This window comes from Carettochelys insculpta, chromosome 3, assembly GCF_033958435.1.
Source record: "Carettochelys insculpta isolate YL-2023 chromosome 3, ASM3395843v1, whole genome shotgun sequence".
NCBI classification, from domain to species: domain Eukaryota; kingdom Metazoa; phylum Chordata; order Testudines; family Carettochelyidae; genus Carettochelys; species Carettochelys insculpta.
In genome coordinates, this window is record NC_134139.1 from 200,376,083 (window position 1) to 200,389,804 (window position 13,722).

General features: G+C 46.4%; 1 protein-coding gene across 14 annotated transcripts in view; it reads right to left on the bottom strand.

Annotated features, from left to right (window-relative positions):
* Positions 1-13,722, bottom strand: part of PKHD1 (PKHD1 ciliary IPT domain containing fibrocystin/polyductin) — a 455,042-nt gene that overhangs the window by 360,856 nt on the left and 80,464 nt on the right. For all 14 annotated transcript variants that reach the window (XR_012645152.1, XM_074991417.1, XM_074991418.1 and 11 more), the window contains 4 exons: positions 12,904-13,099; positions 12,305-12,372; positions 9,422-11,047; positions 7,169-7,312 (listed from right to left, as the gene is read on the bottom strand). Coding sequence is in view for 13 of the 14 variants with exons in the window: in XM_074991417.1 (XP_074847518.1) it covers positions 7,169-7,312; positions 9,422-11,047; positions 12,305-12,372; positions 12,904-13,099 (2,034 nt within the window). In the remaining variant the exon portion in view is untranslated. The remainder of the gene's footprint in view (positions 1-7,168; positions 7,313-9,421; positions 11,048-12,304; positions 12,373-12,903; positions 13,100-13,722) is intronic.

The following is a 13,722-nucleotide window of genomic DNA, read 5'->3' on the forward strand; positions in this document are numbered from 1 at the left end:
AGCAATGCGCTGTCACTCCGCATGCACCTCTGAGGGACTGTGGGGTAGGGAGGGCCATGGCTGAATGCCTAAGCCCCACCCCATCCACCTTTGGTCCCACCCCTTCTGGTGTTGGGAAGCCACCCTCCCTCCCACCTTACCCCCAGACCCATGGTGGCTTTTGGCACTGCCGATTGTCTCTTTAAGAGCTAGGTCTTTTTTGATGGCCATCCTTCAAAGGTCATGAGTTTCAATGCTGGAAGCACATAACAACCAGTCCTGTGGCACCTAAGAAACTAACAAATTAACAAGTGTTGGAAGCGCTCTTTCTTGCTCTATACCTCTCAGCCTTTTGTTGCAGACATGAAGGTACTGTGCTATATTTATGGTCTCCCCCTTGACCTTTATTGGTTCCTCCTTCCAGGGATCTGTAAGGCATGCATAGCTCAAAGATCCACCAACACCAAGTCTCGAGCCTGTTCAGCGCCACAATTGCATCATCATTGGCTATAACCACATTAATATGTTGAGTAATGGCTTTCTCCAAATGCTTTTGAGAGGTTTATGGTCAAGTTGTATGCCCACAGTGTGATTATAAGAGTACTGGTAGCATTTTTCCATTTTGTACAATACTGCCAGCAACTTTTTCAGTCTGAGCAAAGTTCTCTGTCATGGGCAATGCACTGCTGCAAATGAAATAGGTTGTCCCCCTTGCAGCAATGTATCTCCTAGACAGAGGATTCATACTGCAGCATCGGGGGCTCATCTGCCTCGTGATATTTCAAAATGGTCCATTATTTAGCAAAGTTTTGCCACCCTCTGTCTGAGAGCTGTGAGGTGCTGAGACAGCTGGCACATTGAGATGCTTTATGGAAGTGGATGGACCAAAAAGAGCAAGCTTCTGAATGTAAAATCACTGAGAAAGTTCCCATTCCTGGGAGTCTTTGGACTCTTCTAACATGACTTTGTATTGGCATTTTTCCAATGGCACTTATGCTCTCAAAGTTTACTTTCAGGCGTTTGAAGGTCAACAAATGTTCACTGTATGGCACCTTAGTTCCTCTCAACTTGAGCTTGTCCAAGTTCAATTTAATAATTTTTCCTCTGCTTCTGTAACAAATATGTAGGAAAATGTACTCACGATCTTGATAAGCTTGTTCCAGATCATCATCTGCTATCAACATATCATCTACTGTTGTCCAGATTCCCATGAGGTCCTCCAATACTTGAGTTTGACCTGCTGTGGAATACCTCCAGCCCCGAGCTGATTCCCAGCGGTATCTTCAACCATTATTATCTCCCAGATGGGGTGGCAAGTTTGTCAGGGAATTGGATTTTTTTCATCCAGTTCAGTGGAGTAGATGGGAGTGGTTCCATTTCAAAGCTTTGGTTAAAAAGTCTTTAGATCTGTGTGTATCCTTAGCTTTCTGGTGGCTCTCTTCCCACCACAAGACTGCTTGGCCACTCTGTGCTCTTCTCTACAGGCTTAATAAGTCCACAGTTTTGTAGGCTCTGCAGTTCATTTTTCGGTGGCTGTAATAAGGTGAAGGGTACTTTTCTCTTTGGCAGTTAAACTGGATTCACACTGAGGTCAATCTATATTTTACACACACCTTCTAGTCATCCGTCTCCATGAAACACATCTTGATATTCTTTCTATATCAGGTCCTGGACCCAGGTAATATCATTCATGGTATTTTTTGTCATCTTGCTATCCAGTTTCATTTTGCTCTGTAAGTGTACTTGTATCCAATTTGAGGTTTAGCCAACTGTGCAGTCCAGACATGGTATTGATGTCTCATCATCTATGACCACAAAGTCCAGTCTCTATTTTTTGTTCCTTAGATTTCCTAATTTAATTTTACATTTCCCCAATGGGCTTTAATGTGATCTGGTTGTATATTATTAACAGCTGGCTAGTCTCTTCCAGCCATATGTCTGAGTTCACCAGGCTGTGGTACAAGTTGTAACATTATCCTGATCAATCTAATGGAAATCGTATAAGTTTCTTCCCATATAACATGGCTGCATAGAGCTGTTTCTGTGCTTACGAGGGACTTCTTGCACTGCTTTTACCATCTGTTTAGTCACTCATACAATGTCCTCATACTCACGGTTGCGCTCTTTAGTTAGTGTGTAACCTGGATTTGTTTTTCTTCTCTCTCATAAGGAAAAAAAACCCAGCAACACTGGGCTAGAAAATGATTACATTTTGTCAAGGATATGGAATATCCCCCCACAAGCTGAACACTTTTCTTTGGGTCTTTCATGTTTTCTCCCACAGTACTGGCATGTGTCTGTAGTGTTGTCATCTACTGATGTTGTATCAGGTTTTGATTTCTGTTTCTTGTGTATTACATGGATAGTTTATGGTGATTGCATTTCCAAGATTCTAATCCTATCTTTGAACAGCTCTGCATAGCCCCAAGCTTCACCCCCCTCAAAGTTAGGTTGCTTCGCGCAGCAACTGCTCTCATACTTGCAAGTCTCCCGTCTGGTCACTCTAGCCAGTCTCTTATCAAGAAAACTTTGATATTTCCAAAACTGCATCTAGCATGTTTCTTTTGGTGCTTTGCTCATCTATATTCTCTCCAGTGGCTTGAGCCCATGTCAAGAAAAGGTATCTCTCCACCAGTTACCCTTCCTCGGGTTAGACAAAGTACCACACTAGGTCTTTATTGATTCTGGGGTATGTTGAGCTTGGGAAATTTCCAAAGAGATTCTCATTTTAATCTTTCCTTTTTTTCTTTCCAAATCAGGTATCAAAACAATTTTATTTTTATAACATCTTCTCTATCTTCCATCGAGGTTAAATTCCTCCATCCAGCTCTCCCATACCTGAGCTAAATTCTTCATTACAGTTTGATGTCCATGGAAGCTTCAGATCCTCCATTTTTTGCTCTCAGCCTTCTCTTCCAAAGCCAGCAGCATGCACACAGAAGTATCCTGCTCTCAGGAGTCCAGCTCTGAATGGTTTCCCCACTGTCTAGGACTTGATTCCCGCTACCAACATGTTTGAGACTTCATTGCGTCTGGATCATCTACTATGAAAGATCTCACGCTGATATGGCATTAGTTAAATTCAAGCTCTCAAATGGAACCCGCAAGGAAAACACAAAAGAGGATGACTTTGGACAACGTGGAGAAGATCTACTGAGACTGAAAAACAATAACTGAGATAATCCTGGAGTCAACTAGAAGTTTTGTCCTGAGACCGAGTGAAGTAGGGACTTTTAAAGGACCTCCGCTCCACCAGGAGTACAAGGGTTTAAGTGAAGTAAGTCAAGTCAAGTTCTCCAGCCTACTGGTTTCTCAGGCAATTCCCAATGAGGTGTCATTCAGCTGCATGCTGTGTGAAAGCATCTGCTAGCATAACACACTTACTCCTGCAGTGTCCAGTTCTCAGCATTCATCTGAGCAATCCATGCTGCACAGCTTGATTATCTGCCTGGAAGAGCTTAACGGGTCCTGCAGGGTCAGCACTCCTCGGGACAAGGACTTGGACTGTCTCAGAGAGGTTGGTTTTTCAAGCAAAGTGCTGGGGACTGGGAGGTAGGGACTTAGTCCTAGTAGTCAAAGCATAGTGGTTAGTTGTACTCACCAAAGCAGGAGTCAGCCCTCACAGCCAGGGGTTAGAGTCAGAGATGTAACTGGGGTGAGGCCAAAGGCTGAATCTGGAGACAGTAGCCAAAGGAAGAGGGGACAAAAACTCAGGGATCTGGAGCAAGGCAGGAAGGCAGAAACCAGCCAGAGATCAGGAATCAGGTGAGAAGGCAACGTCTCCTGTTTCACTCAGGTCTGGTCTTCACTTCCGTGAAGATCGACCCAGTCAGGATTGATCTTCTGGAGTTCCATTTTGTGTGTCTGGTAAAGACACACTAAATCTGTCTCTCTGGGGTTGGCAGTCAGGCCCCCTCCTCCTATAGTGAGGAGTAAGGGAGGTCAATGGGAGAAACATTTCTGGCGACCTACCTTATTGAGGACAGACATCACAGTCAACAGCAGATACATTGCTTCTAGCTATGCAATTGCCGTAGCTAGAATTGTGTAGCTGCAGTCAACTCTAAGGTGTAGCGTAGACCAAGTCTCACATAGGGATTCACCTAGTTGCTCTACAAAATTTCCTGTGCCTCCTTTTGTCTTTAAAAGCCAGTGTGAGCCAATCATAGTGGCTAGGCATCTCCTCCAATTAGGAGCTTTGTTTGTGAGCAGTGCTTCTGCTGAGCTTATGTCCACCAGCTCACATTCTCTGTGTGTACCTGGGAGGTGTTTGGTTGTGGCTGCATTGTGAAGACTTCCTGGGAACCCATGTACCCAGGTTCAAGACCCAGGAGCCCTCACTAATAAGTACTTTAGATAAGCAGCAAGAACAATGTTTTAAATGACTCTTGCATGCCAGCACTTAAAAATATTCAGTTAGTGGAATCATCCAAAGGCACTTTGTGGGAGATTGTGTGTGTGTGTGTGTGCGTGTGCACATGTGTGTGTGCATGCCCACCTGAGAAGATCCTTTCCATTATCACGGTAGGTTACAAACAGCAGTGGGTCCAACCTTCAAAGTTTAGAACCAGAATTCAGAGCTGTTCCAATCAAGGGCTTTGTGTTGGGCCAATGCCTAGTTACAAATACTATAAGGGGGATAATACCAAAAGTTAAAGTTCAAAGGGCAGCTGCAAATCTATCCAACAGCTGCCAAAAGAGCCTCAGGCCCAAAGTGCCGATTGTTTATTGTACCACTGCAGACAGAACAGAATGCAGAGCACGAAGTGAACAAATGCTGTATCAAGAAGATAGAGATTAGTAAGAGAGATGTGCTAGGGTCATCAAGTCCAACTTCTGCCTATGTAGAATTGCTCTCAAGAGACAATTTTTGCTGCCCTCTATTCCACAGCCTAACTCTCGCCATCAGAAACCTTTTCCCCAATATTCAGTAACCATTTATTTTCACTTTCTTAAGTTTGCTCGCACATCTGCTGGGGTTATTGTCGCCATCTAATCCAACCTCCTTCACCACACAAGCCAGAGATGCCCACCTGAAAAGAAGCAGAATTTGAACTCACAAACGCATGAAGCTTCTGAAATCCAATAGCAACATCAGCTCACCTCAAACTACCCCATACATCTGAAAAGGACTCCTTACTTCCCCTATTTCTACTCCCTCCTTGGGCCATCGGAAATCATTTACTCACCTCTCTGTGTTTAAACCCTTCAAAAAAGAAAAAATAAATAAATAAAAAAGAACACATACAAGCAAGTAAACAAGCTGCTCCTTTAATCCTCCCCTTATTACCACTCAGACCAACTACGCCTTTTTCCCTCTTTTAATCTAATCTCAAGCTAAACCCTTTCCAATTCTTTCTGCTTTTCTCTGAACACCCTCCACTTTCTCCAGTAGAGTTTGGGAATGAAATGCCCAGAATTTGAAGACAAAATCCCCAGGGGAGTTCCACCAAAACCAGAGATAGAAAGTTGTTTCCACCATGTGTCACAATGCCTCTGTGTGTGCAGTGTTGACTCATGTAGTCAGGAGGGTCCAGCTAGCCCATCACAAATGTAAAACTTCCAGAGAAAAGCACCAATGGAGCATCAACACTTGCTCTCTTTTGAAATACTCTTTCAAAGTGGGCTGCTCTTCCCACTGCAGGAATGGAGGATCAACTTCGACGGAACTTCCTGTTCTTCCAATGTTACATTCAAAATATCACGGGCTGTGTATAAACGTTCTGCAGGTTATTTCGAAAGAAGGCCGTCTTCCGACCTCAATTTCAAATGTACTTGCTAGTGTAGACATGGCCCAAGTGAACAGGAGGAGTGAGGACAGATAAAAAAAAATTTCGGCAGGCCAATTACCGTCTAAAAATATATAACCTGCAAATAGCCTGATAATCATATTTTGATTATAGTTGTATTTTGTAGCATGTTTGCAAGATAGGAAAGCTTTTGAATTTGTGTTCATAAACACACACACTTTATGTGTTTATATGCCCATACCAGCACTGCACATATCTACCTGCCCCTACACTAGAGTGAGTTTGGTTCTCTGTTTGTTTTGCTTGACCAAAAAATGCATTTTCCCCTTTGTAAGTATGACAGACCATCACTAGCAGATAAGAGAGAAGGGAAGAAGTTAGCCTTCTCGACAGCATGTTTAGTGGGATATGAGACAGTCTCTTAATTCAGCAAGAGCCACAAGCAGTAAACAAAGACATTTGTCCATTTAGGGGAAGTGCAGTTCCCCAAACTAACCAATCAAGGAACTCTTTGCTACCATCAATCAGCAAGCGCTTGCTGACATCTAGTGTCCAACAGAAGTATTGTCTGGACAAGCACATTCTCCCACCTGACCTGTGGCCCAAAGCACAATTAATTCAGAAATGCCATTTGTTATAGTCTGATAAGCTCACTCTTTTTATCGTATTTTATTCTGTCTCTTTTCCCCGACTAACCATTTTCCCCTTCTCATCCCAGTATTAAAACACGGAGTCTTAACATGAGATGTCCCAGATCCCAGCACAGAGCTTAGAGAAAAGTTCCTAAAACTGTTCCGAAATCCTGCGCTTATTTACAGTAACTCAGGTCCACCCCTCCCACACACACGCTATGCTGTTTTGTTTTCTGAGATTGCTTGTGGGCAAACCCAGACGATGAGGCAAAACAATAAGTGGAAAATCCACAAGTCGGCAGCCACAGATACTTTAATAGCACTGCCTCATAGAGTGGAAAGAGTCTACAGATCCATAGAGGAGCAGAGGCCATGGACTTGGCTCACAGCCTCCTCCTACCCCATTCCAGTGAGAGAGGGGAGATGCAAAGATGAGGAATCTCAGGAAGACTGGCAGAGACAGACTGTCACCCAGACATGTACCAGCTTATCACATCTCCCACACACGCACACAACAGTGAGCATGAGGTCCTTCCAGCCAGGGGCCCACAGAACACCTGGTCCAAGCCCACTGACATCAGCAGAAAGACTCACCACTGATGTCAGTGGGATTTTGAATGAGGGTCAGGATGAGGTGGCTGGTGCCATGTTGGATCCTGTCCCTTCTCCAGGACAATTTTTGGGTCATTAGAGCTGCCTCCACCTCTCCTCATTCACGCTGACATTTTTTGCAGTGGGAATCCAGGGCCCTTGGTTTATGGTAGAGGATAGATTTAAGAATTTATCCAAGCCGGTATTTTAACTGACCATCCAAGCGTGGGGCGAGGCATTTCACATCCGTCATTGTGGTGTCACCCAGCACTTCACAGGGAGCACCGCAGATGGTCACAGAGGTGTTTCCTGGAGAAAACCCAGTGCCATGTATGTGCACTGCCCCTCCACCCAGGCCACCTAGGAAGAGAACAGTGAAAGAAATTTGAAACAGAGCTTCCTGACTGCAAGTTCAGGGCTACGTCTACACATGAAGCCTACATCGAAGTAGCCTATGACGACATCGAAATAGGCTATTTCGATGAATAGAGTCTACACGTCCTCCAGGGCTGGCAACGTCGACGTTCAACATCGACGTTGCGCAGCACCACATCAAAATAGGTGCTGCGAGGGAACATCTACACGCCAAAGTAGCACACATAGAAATAAGGGTGCCAGGCACAGCTGCAGACAGGGTCACAGGGTGGACTCAACAGCAAGCCGCTCCCTTAAAGGGCCCCTCCCAGACACAGTTGCACTGAACAGCACAAGATCCACAGAGCCGACAACTGGTTGCAGACCCTGTGCATGCAGCATGGATCCCCAGCTGCAGCAGCAGCAGCCAGAAGCCCTGGGCTAAGGGCTGCTGCACACAGTGACCATAGAGCCCCGCAGGGGCTGGAGAGAGCGTCTCTCAACCCCTCAGCTGATGGCTGCCATGGCGGACCCCGCTATTTCGAAGTTGCGGGACACGCAACGACTACACGGTCCCTACTTCGACGTTGAACATCGAAGTAGGGCGCTATTCCCATCCCCTCATGGGGTTAGCGGCTTCAACGTCTTGCCGCCTAACGTCGATGTTAACATCGAAATAGCGCCCAACACGTGTAGCTGTGATGGGCACTATTTCGAAGTTAGTGCCGCTACTTCAAAGTAGCCGGCACGTGTAGACGCGGCTCAGGAGACCAGCCTGGAACTGCAGCCTCAATTTACAAGTGCTTCAGCATCTGCCTTTACTCTATGGCTGTGGCCACACTTGGCCAAAACTTCAAAATGACCATGCAAATGGCCTGTTCAAAGATTACTAATGAAGCGCTGAAATGAATATTCAGCGCTTCATTAGCATTAGGATGCTTCCAGCCGCATCACTTTGAAAGCTCCGCTTTCGAAAGTGCACGGCTCGGCGCGGCTACCCGTGGGTCCTTTTCAAAAGGACCCCACTCCTTTCGAAATCCCCTTATTCCTCTCAGCGGAGGGGAATAAGGGGATTTCGAGGGGATTTCGAAAGTTGAGGAGTGCTTTCGAAAAGGACCACTGTGTAGCTGCGCCAAGCCGCGCGCTTTCAAAGTGCCGCGGCCGGAAGCATCCTAATGCTAATCAAAAGCTGAATATTCATTTCAGCGCTTCATTAGTAATCTTTGAAATGGCCATTTGCACGGCCATTTCAAAGTTTTGGCCAAGTGTGGCCACAGCCTATGTGTTATGGGTAAGATAAAGGCCATCAGAGATGTGCCTCAGTTATCCACAACTTATATTTGGAGCCAAATCATCTCTGACCACTGCATCATGCACAGCTCTATATAAGGTGAGAGGTGGTTACAATGATACACTTCCCTGAATGCCCTAACCCGGGACAGTAAGGACTCCTGATTCCTCCACGCACTCTAGGGCATGGGTCAGCAGCCTTTGTGAGGTGGAGTGCCAAAGTTTGACCTTTACACCTCGATGTAAGGTCTGATTGCCAGAGATACTTTTTATAGTCACTAATAGTCCTACTTACAACAGCATCATTAGTAAATAAATTAAGATGCAGAACTTTACCGTTTAGGTGGTGGTTGGAAGCATTAGCTGGTCTTTTGTTAGTCCACAGGCAGCATGGCTTTGAGCAAGCTCCTGGCTGCATAGTGAAGAAGGGCCAGGGCTGAACTTCCACCTCTTGTGCCGAAGAAAATTGGCTCGTGACACTCTTGGCACCTGTGCTGGAGATTGCTGATCCCTGTCTAGACTATCAAGAGGAGTGAATATGGCCTTATTTGTTTCTTCCACAGCTCTGAATCTTTATTTATTAATGAAGCTGTTGTAAGTGGGACTATTAGTGACTTTAAAAAGTATCACCAGCACTTGCGCTGCAAATAAAGGTTAACAGGTCAAATTTTGGCATTCCGCCTCAGAAAGGTTGCCGACCCATTTTAGATTTTGGGTGTGGGTGTGCAGGGGTGTGGGTTAGTAGTGATTTCCTCTCTCACAAACTCTAAATACAAATTGTTGAATTCTCTGACACCAGTCATGCACAGCCCCTAATGTGCTTACCCCAGTTGTTGTGTGTGGAGGTGACAGTGAGCTGAGAGGTGAATGTCAAGTTTGATGAAGCCCAGCCCCGGAGGAAGTCACCGCCGAGGACCCAGTATTCTCCCGCAGGCAGCCGGGGAGCTAAGCATTGCAAAGTGGTGTGATTGCCAGTGATGTTCGTGCAGGGTAAGTCCCCAATGGAAACATACATGCTTTCCACCCCTGTGATCCGTGACACCGTCATTGTTAAAATGAGATCCACCGAAGGCAGAAGGAAAAGGAAAACAGGGGTGAACTCTTCACTGTAACTTATTTCACCAAGCTGGTAGAAGATGCCATCTATACCTAGTTCTAAAGCCCGGATCCCTTTGCCTACGGGGACATAGCACCGGAGAGCCACAGAGCTGACATATGCCATGAGGCAAGCCTGGTTCCCAACTACAACTGAAGTGTTGCTTCGTCCTTTCAGTGCTGCCCCTCGTATAGTCAGAAGGCCTCCACCATTGGTGCTGAAATTCTGGGGGTAAAATTTAAGCACACAAGGAATGACGGTGAAGATACAGGTGTCCCTGCTGAAACAAGCATGCCCGCTTCTTCTGTTGGACACAGAAAGGCTGTGCTGACCTGGAGAAAGGCTGCCGGTCTGGCACTGTATGCAGGTCTCATTCCAGAAAGTTACATTACAAGGGGCACGGTTATCCACCTGTATTACAAGTTCATCAGCTGACAAAGCTAATCTCTGGCCCCTGATCAGCAGAGATGAGAATGTCCCATTGATCTCCCAGTCCACAGCATCTACTCGAGGGGTCCACTCCTCGAGAAGGTGGAGCGTGCAGTCTCCAGCGCAGACACTGGGAATCCCATTTACAGTCACGGTGACATTAAGGGCTTGAGATGCACCAGGCAACCACCCATCATCCAAAGGAGATTCCCTTGGAAGAAGAACACAACTGATCAGGTTGTAATCCAGACTGTGGATCTCACAAGTATAGTTACCTGTCAGGCTCACGTGAACTGAATTCCTCCTAGATTTCAGAGCAAGGCCAGATATAGTGAGCAACAGCCCACCGCAAGCGGAGCCCTGTGATGGAATTATGTCCTTTACCTGTGGGGCTAATATCAAGCTCTGCAGCGTTGCTGTCATGTTGGCATAGCCCACCTGCTTCTGGAGAACTCTGATAGGATAGACCCCAGGCTCCAGAGTGTTCAGTGGTATGGAGCACTGAGAAAGGGTTGTAGATTCATTGGCATATGGCAACTCCAGTTCACACTCAGAGTCTCCCAGCTTAGCCACTGCCCCAGTTACATTTATTCCCTCTATGCTCAGACACAGACTGTCAGCCATCATTTCTAATTCCACAGAGGTAACTACTGGGGTCAAAGCCATCTGGTAAGTAAAGGTGATATTCCTCTTTGGGAAGCTCAAGGAGGGAAGCAGTGGAGAGGATCCATTGCCAGTGAACACCTCCACCTGTGCACAAATGTCATGGGAGTCTGCATTAGTAAAGTCAGCAGCTGGCGGGCTCCGGCACCATATCGTCTCTTCCGTCAGGTGGATGATATCACAGCTTTCTGTTCCTATAAAGACTGAAACCAGGGAAGGGTTTTTGCTAAAGCCTTTTCCAGAGATTGTGAGGATTGTTCCGCCTATGGGGGCAAAACAAAGCAAATGATTAGTGCCAGGGACTCAGTTCAGAGTGAATTCTAATGTGGTGAAACGCCCCAGAGACTTATTGTCTCAGGATCTTCTGCCCTTAAAATGAGGTGCAGTGGCAACTGATCACCACTCAGGGAGTTTGGGTTTATACGACACTACTTCCTACAGCGAACCTCCCTCATGACTGCACCCCAGCAGGTAACATTTAAAGGGGGAGAGCAAGGAAGGTTTGCTCCAACCGCTGAGTGCTAATGGCAGGTTTACCAAACACAGGGGTCTCAAAAACTGGCCACTTTACCCCATGGTCATGGCTTGCCTGGCAGCAGAATTCCAGCAGTGCAGGGCTCAGCATATGATATGGTGTCCTATAAACCCAACCTCCCTCTTCCAGAGCATAGGCTGGCTCCTCCTTGTGTAGAATGGCTGGAACCCACATGCACATGAGGTAGTGATGCAAGACCACCTACCAGTGGAGAAACACCTGACTGCAATGCAGACATCATGAAAGCTCAACCTTTGTCTGCTAGGAGGAAGATGAAGCTAATCCGAACATGAAGTAGGTTGAGCTCAGATGTTCAGTCCCTATATGTTCCTCTATCCTGGGCCTAAATACTATAAGCTCTTTGACACGTGCTTCTGCAGGAGAGCTCTCCCTTCATCATTTGTTGACTGCCAATTACCAAGTGTGCCCAAATCTTGCCCTATTCAAGGCTGTATTGGTAACATGACAGGACAACAAGACACCGCCTGAACTGATTGCTGCTAAAGATGAACCGTGTGAAACTCCATGTCCCAGCTCACGATACTCCATCCTCAGCAAACAGCCTCCACTGACTTCAAAGTGGGGCACTGCATGCCATAGCCAGTAATCAGAGCCATCCTGTTCATAGGATGATTTGGGGTAATCAAGCAGAGCTGCCCCAGGTCCTGCACTTTCGAGCCCGCTGTGGCTGCCTCCACCCTCCTAGCTCCAGCACTTCCCATCTCCAGAAGCTCTGGGACTGCCAGTTCTTAGACCTGACACCTCTGGGCCCAGCAGTTCCCAGCTCTGGTACCTATGGATTCCTAGCCCTGGCAACTCCAGGCCCTGTAGTCCCTAGCCCCAGTCCTCCTAGCTCTGGTAGTTCCCAGCCCTGACTTCGCTGGGCTTACGGCATTGTATATGAGCGGAGAAACAATTTTGAGCCCTGGCATGTAATTGCTTAACCCCAGCACCTCTTTCATTACCAATAAGACACAATATTTACCCAGAACGGAGCCACAGCAGGGCTCTATGCTGAGAGTCTCAGTGACATACTGGATGACTAGATCAACTCTGCAAAACACAAGCACAAGGATCAGTCCTTTACTTTTCCTCTCTATTCCACACACTCCTCTCTCCTTGTCTTTCCTGGCTGGGTCCTTGAAGAGCCTCCCTACATCTGCTGCTTGGTTCCATGCTTAGGGGCCTCTTGCAAGGTACAGTAATTCCTGTCCAAAAACACTGGCTCCCCTTGGAGTCCAGGCACTTAAGTAGCTGGATCAGTCACTGTTGAGTAACACAAAGAGCTCCCTTCTCAAGGGACAGTGTGCACTGCTTCAGCACTGTTCACAGCAAGTGCTACTGACTGCAGTAGGAAGGAAACACATGCTGCAGTTCTTTGCTGAAGAGGGTTCCACTGCTGAAACAGTGTCAGAGTATTTGCTAATAATTTTTTAAAACACAAAGCAGATCTCTTTGTTAGCAAGCTGGCCCTGACACCAAGCCTGGGTTTCCTTTGTTTTTTTTTCCCATTAACCCTAAAATTCCAAGTAAAATTTAGCTAATGAAATTCACACCCTCAAAGGAATAGGTATATTCACTCACCCATCTGAGCCAATTACAATGCCACTGATGATGACAGAAATGTTGTACCATCCACCCGCCAGGGCAGGCAGTAGTACATCGATGCCTTGGGCTGTTTGTGCCTGGATCTGTGCCACAGTGTCCCCGATTTTGACTTCTACATCCAGGTCAGTATAGTTTGCAAATGATGATATACCCATTCGGAGTAACTGATGCCCTGTGGAAAGGAGAATACAAAAAGCAATCAAATTTCATAGAATCATAGAAACAGAGCTGGAAAAAATGAGAAGTCCTGTGGCGCCTTATAGACTAACAGAATTTTTGGATGCATCTGATGAAGTGGGTCTTTGCCCGTGAAAGCTTATGCTCCAAAAATTCTGTTAGTCTATAAGGTGCCACAGGACTTCTCATTGTTTTTGTGGATACAGATTAACACGGCTACCCCTCTGATAGAGTTGGAAGAGACCTCAGGAGGTCAAGTCCCACCCCTTGCGTAAAGTGAGACCAATCCGAACCAAATCATCCCAGCCAGAAATTTGTCAAGCTAAGACTTAAAAACCTTTAATGATGGAGATTCCATCATCTCTCTAGGGAACATATTCCAGTGCTTCACCATACTCCAAATGAAATTTGTTGCTAACAACATGTGTGGGCAAGGACACAGAGCAAGAGAGCAGAGCAGTCCTTCACAATGCAAGCTATGGCAATGCAAGCTCCTTCTGCGCCTTGTCCATCATATCAATCATGGACAAGAGGGCCTCTTCTAGAAAACTGAATGTTTGTCTCCCTGGGCCCACATCCACCCCTATCTCTCTCTAGTCAAGTTGCCATCCAGAGTGG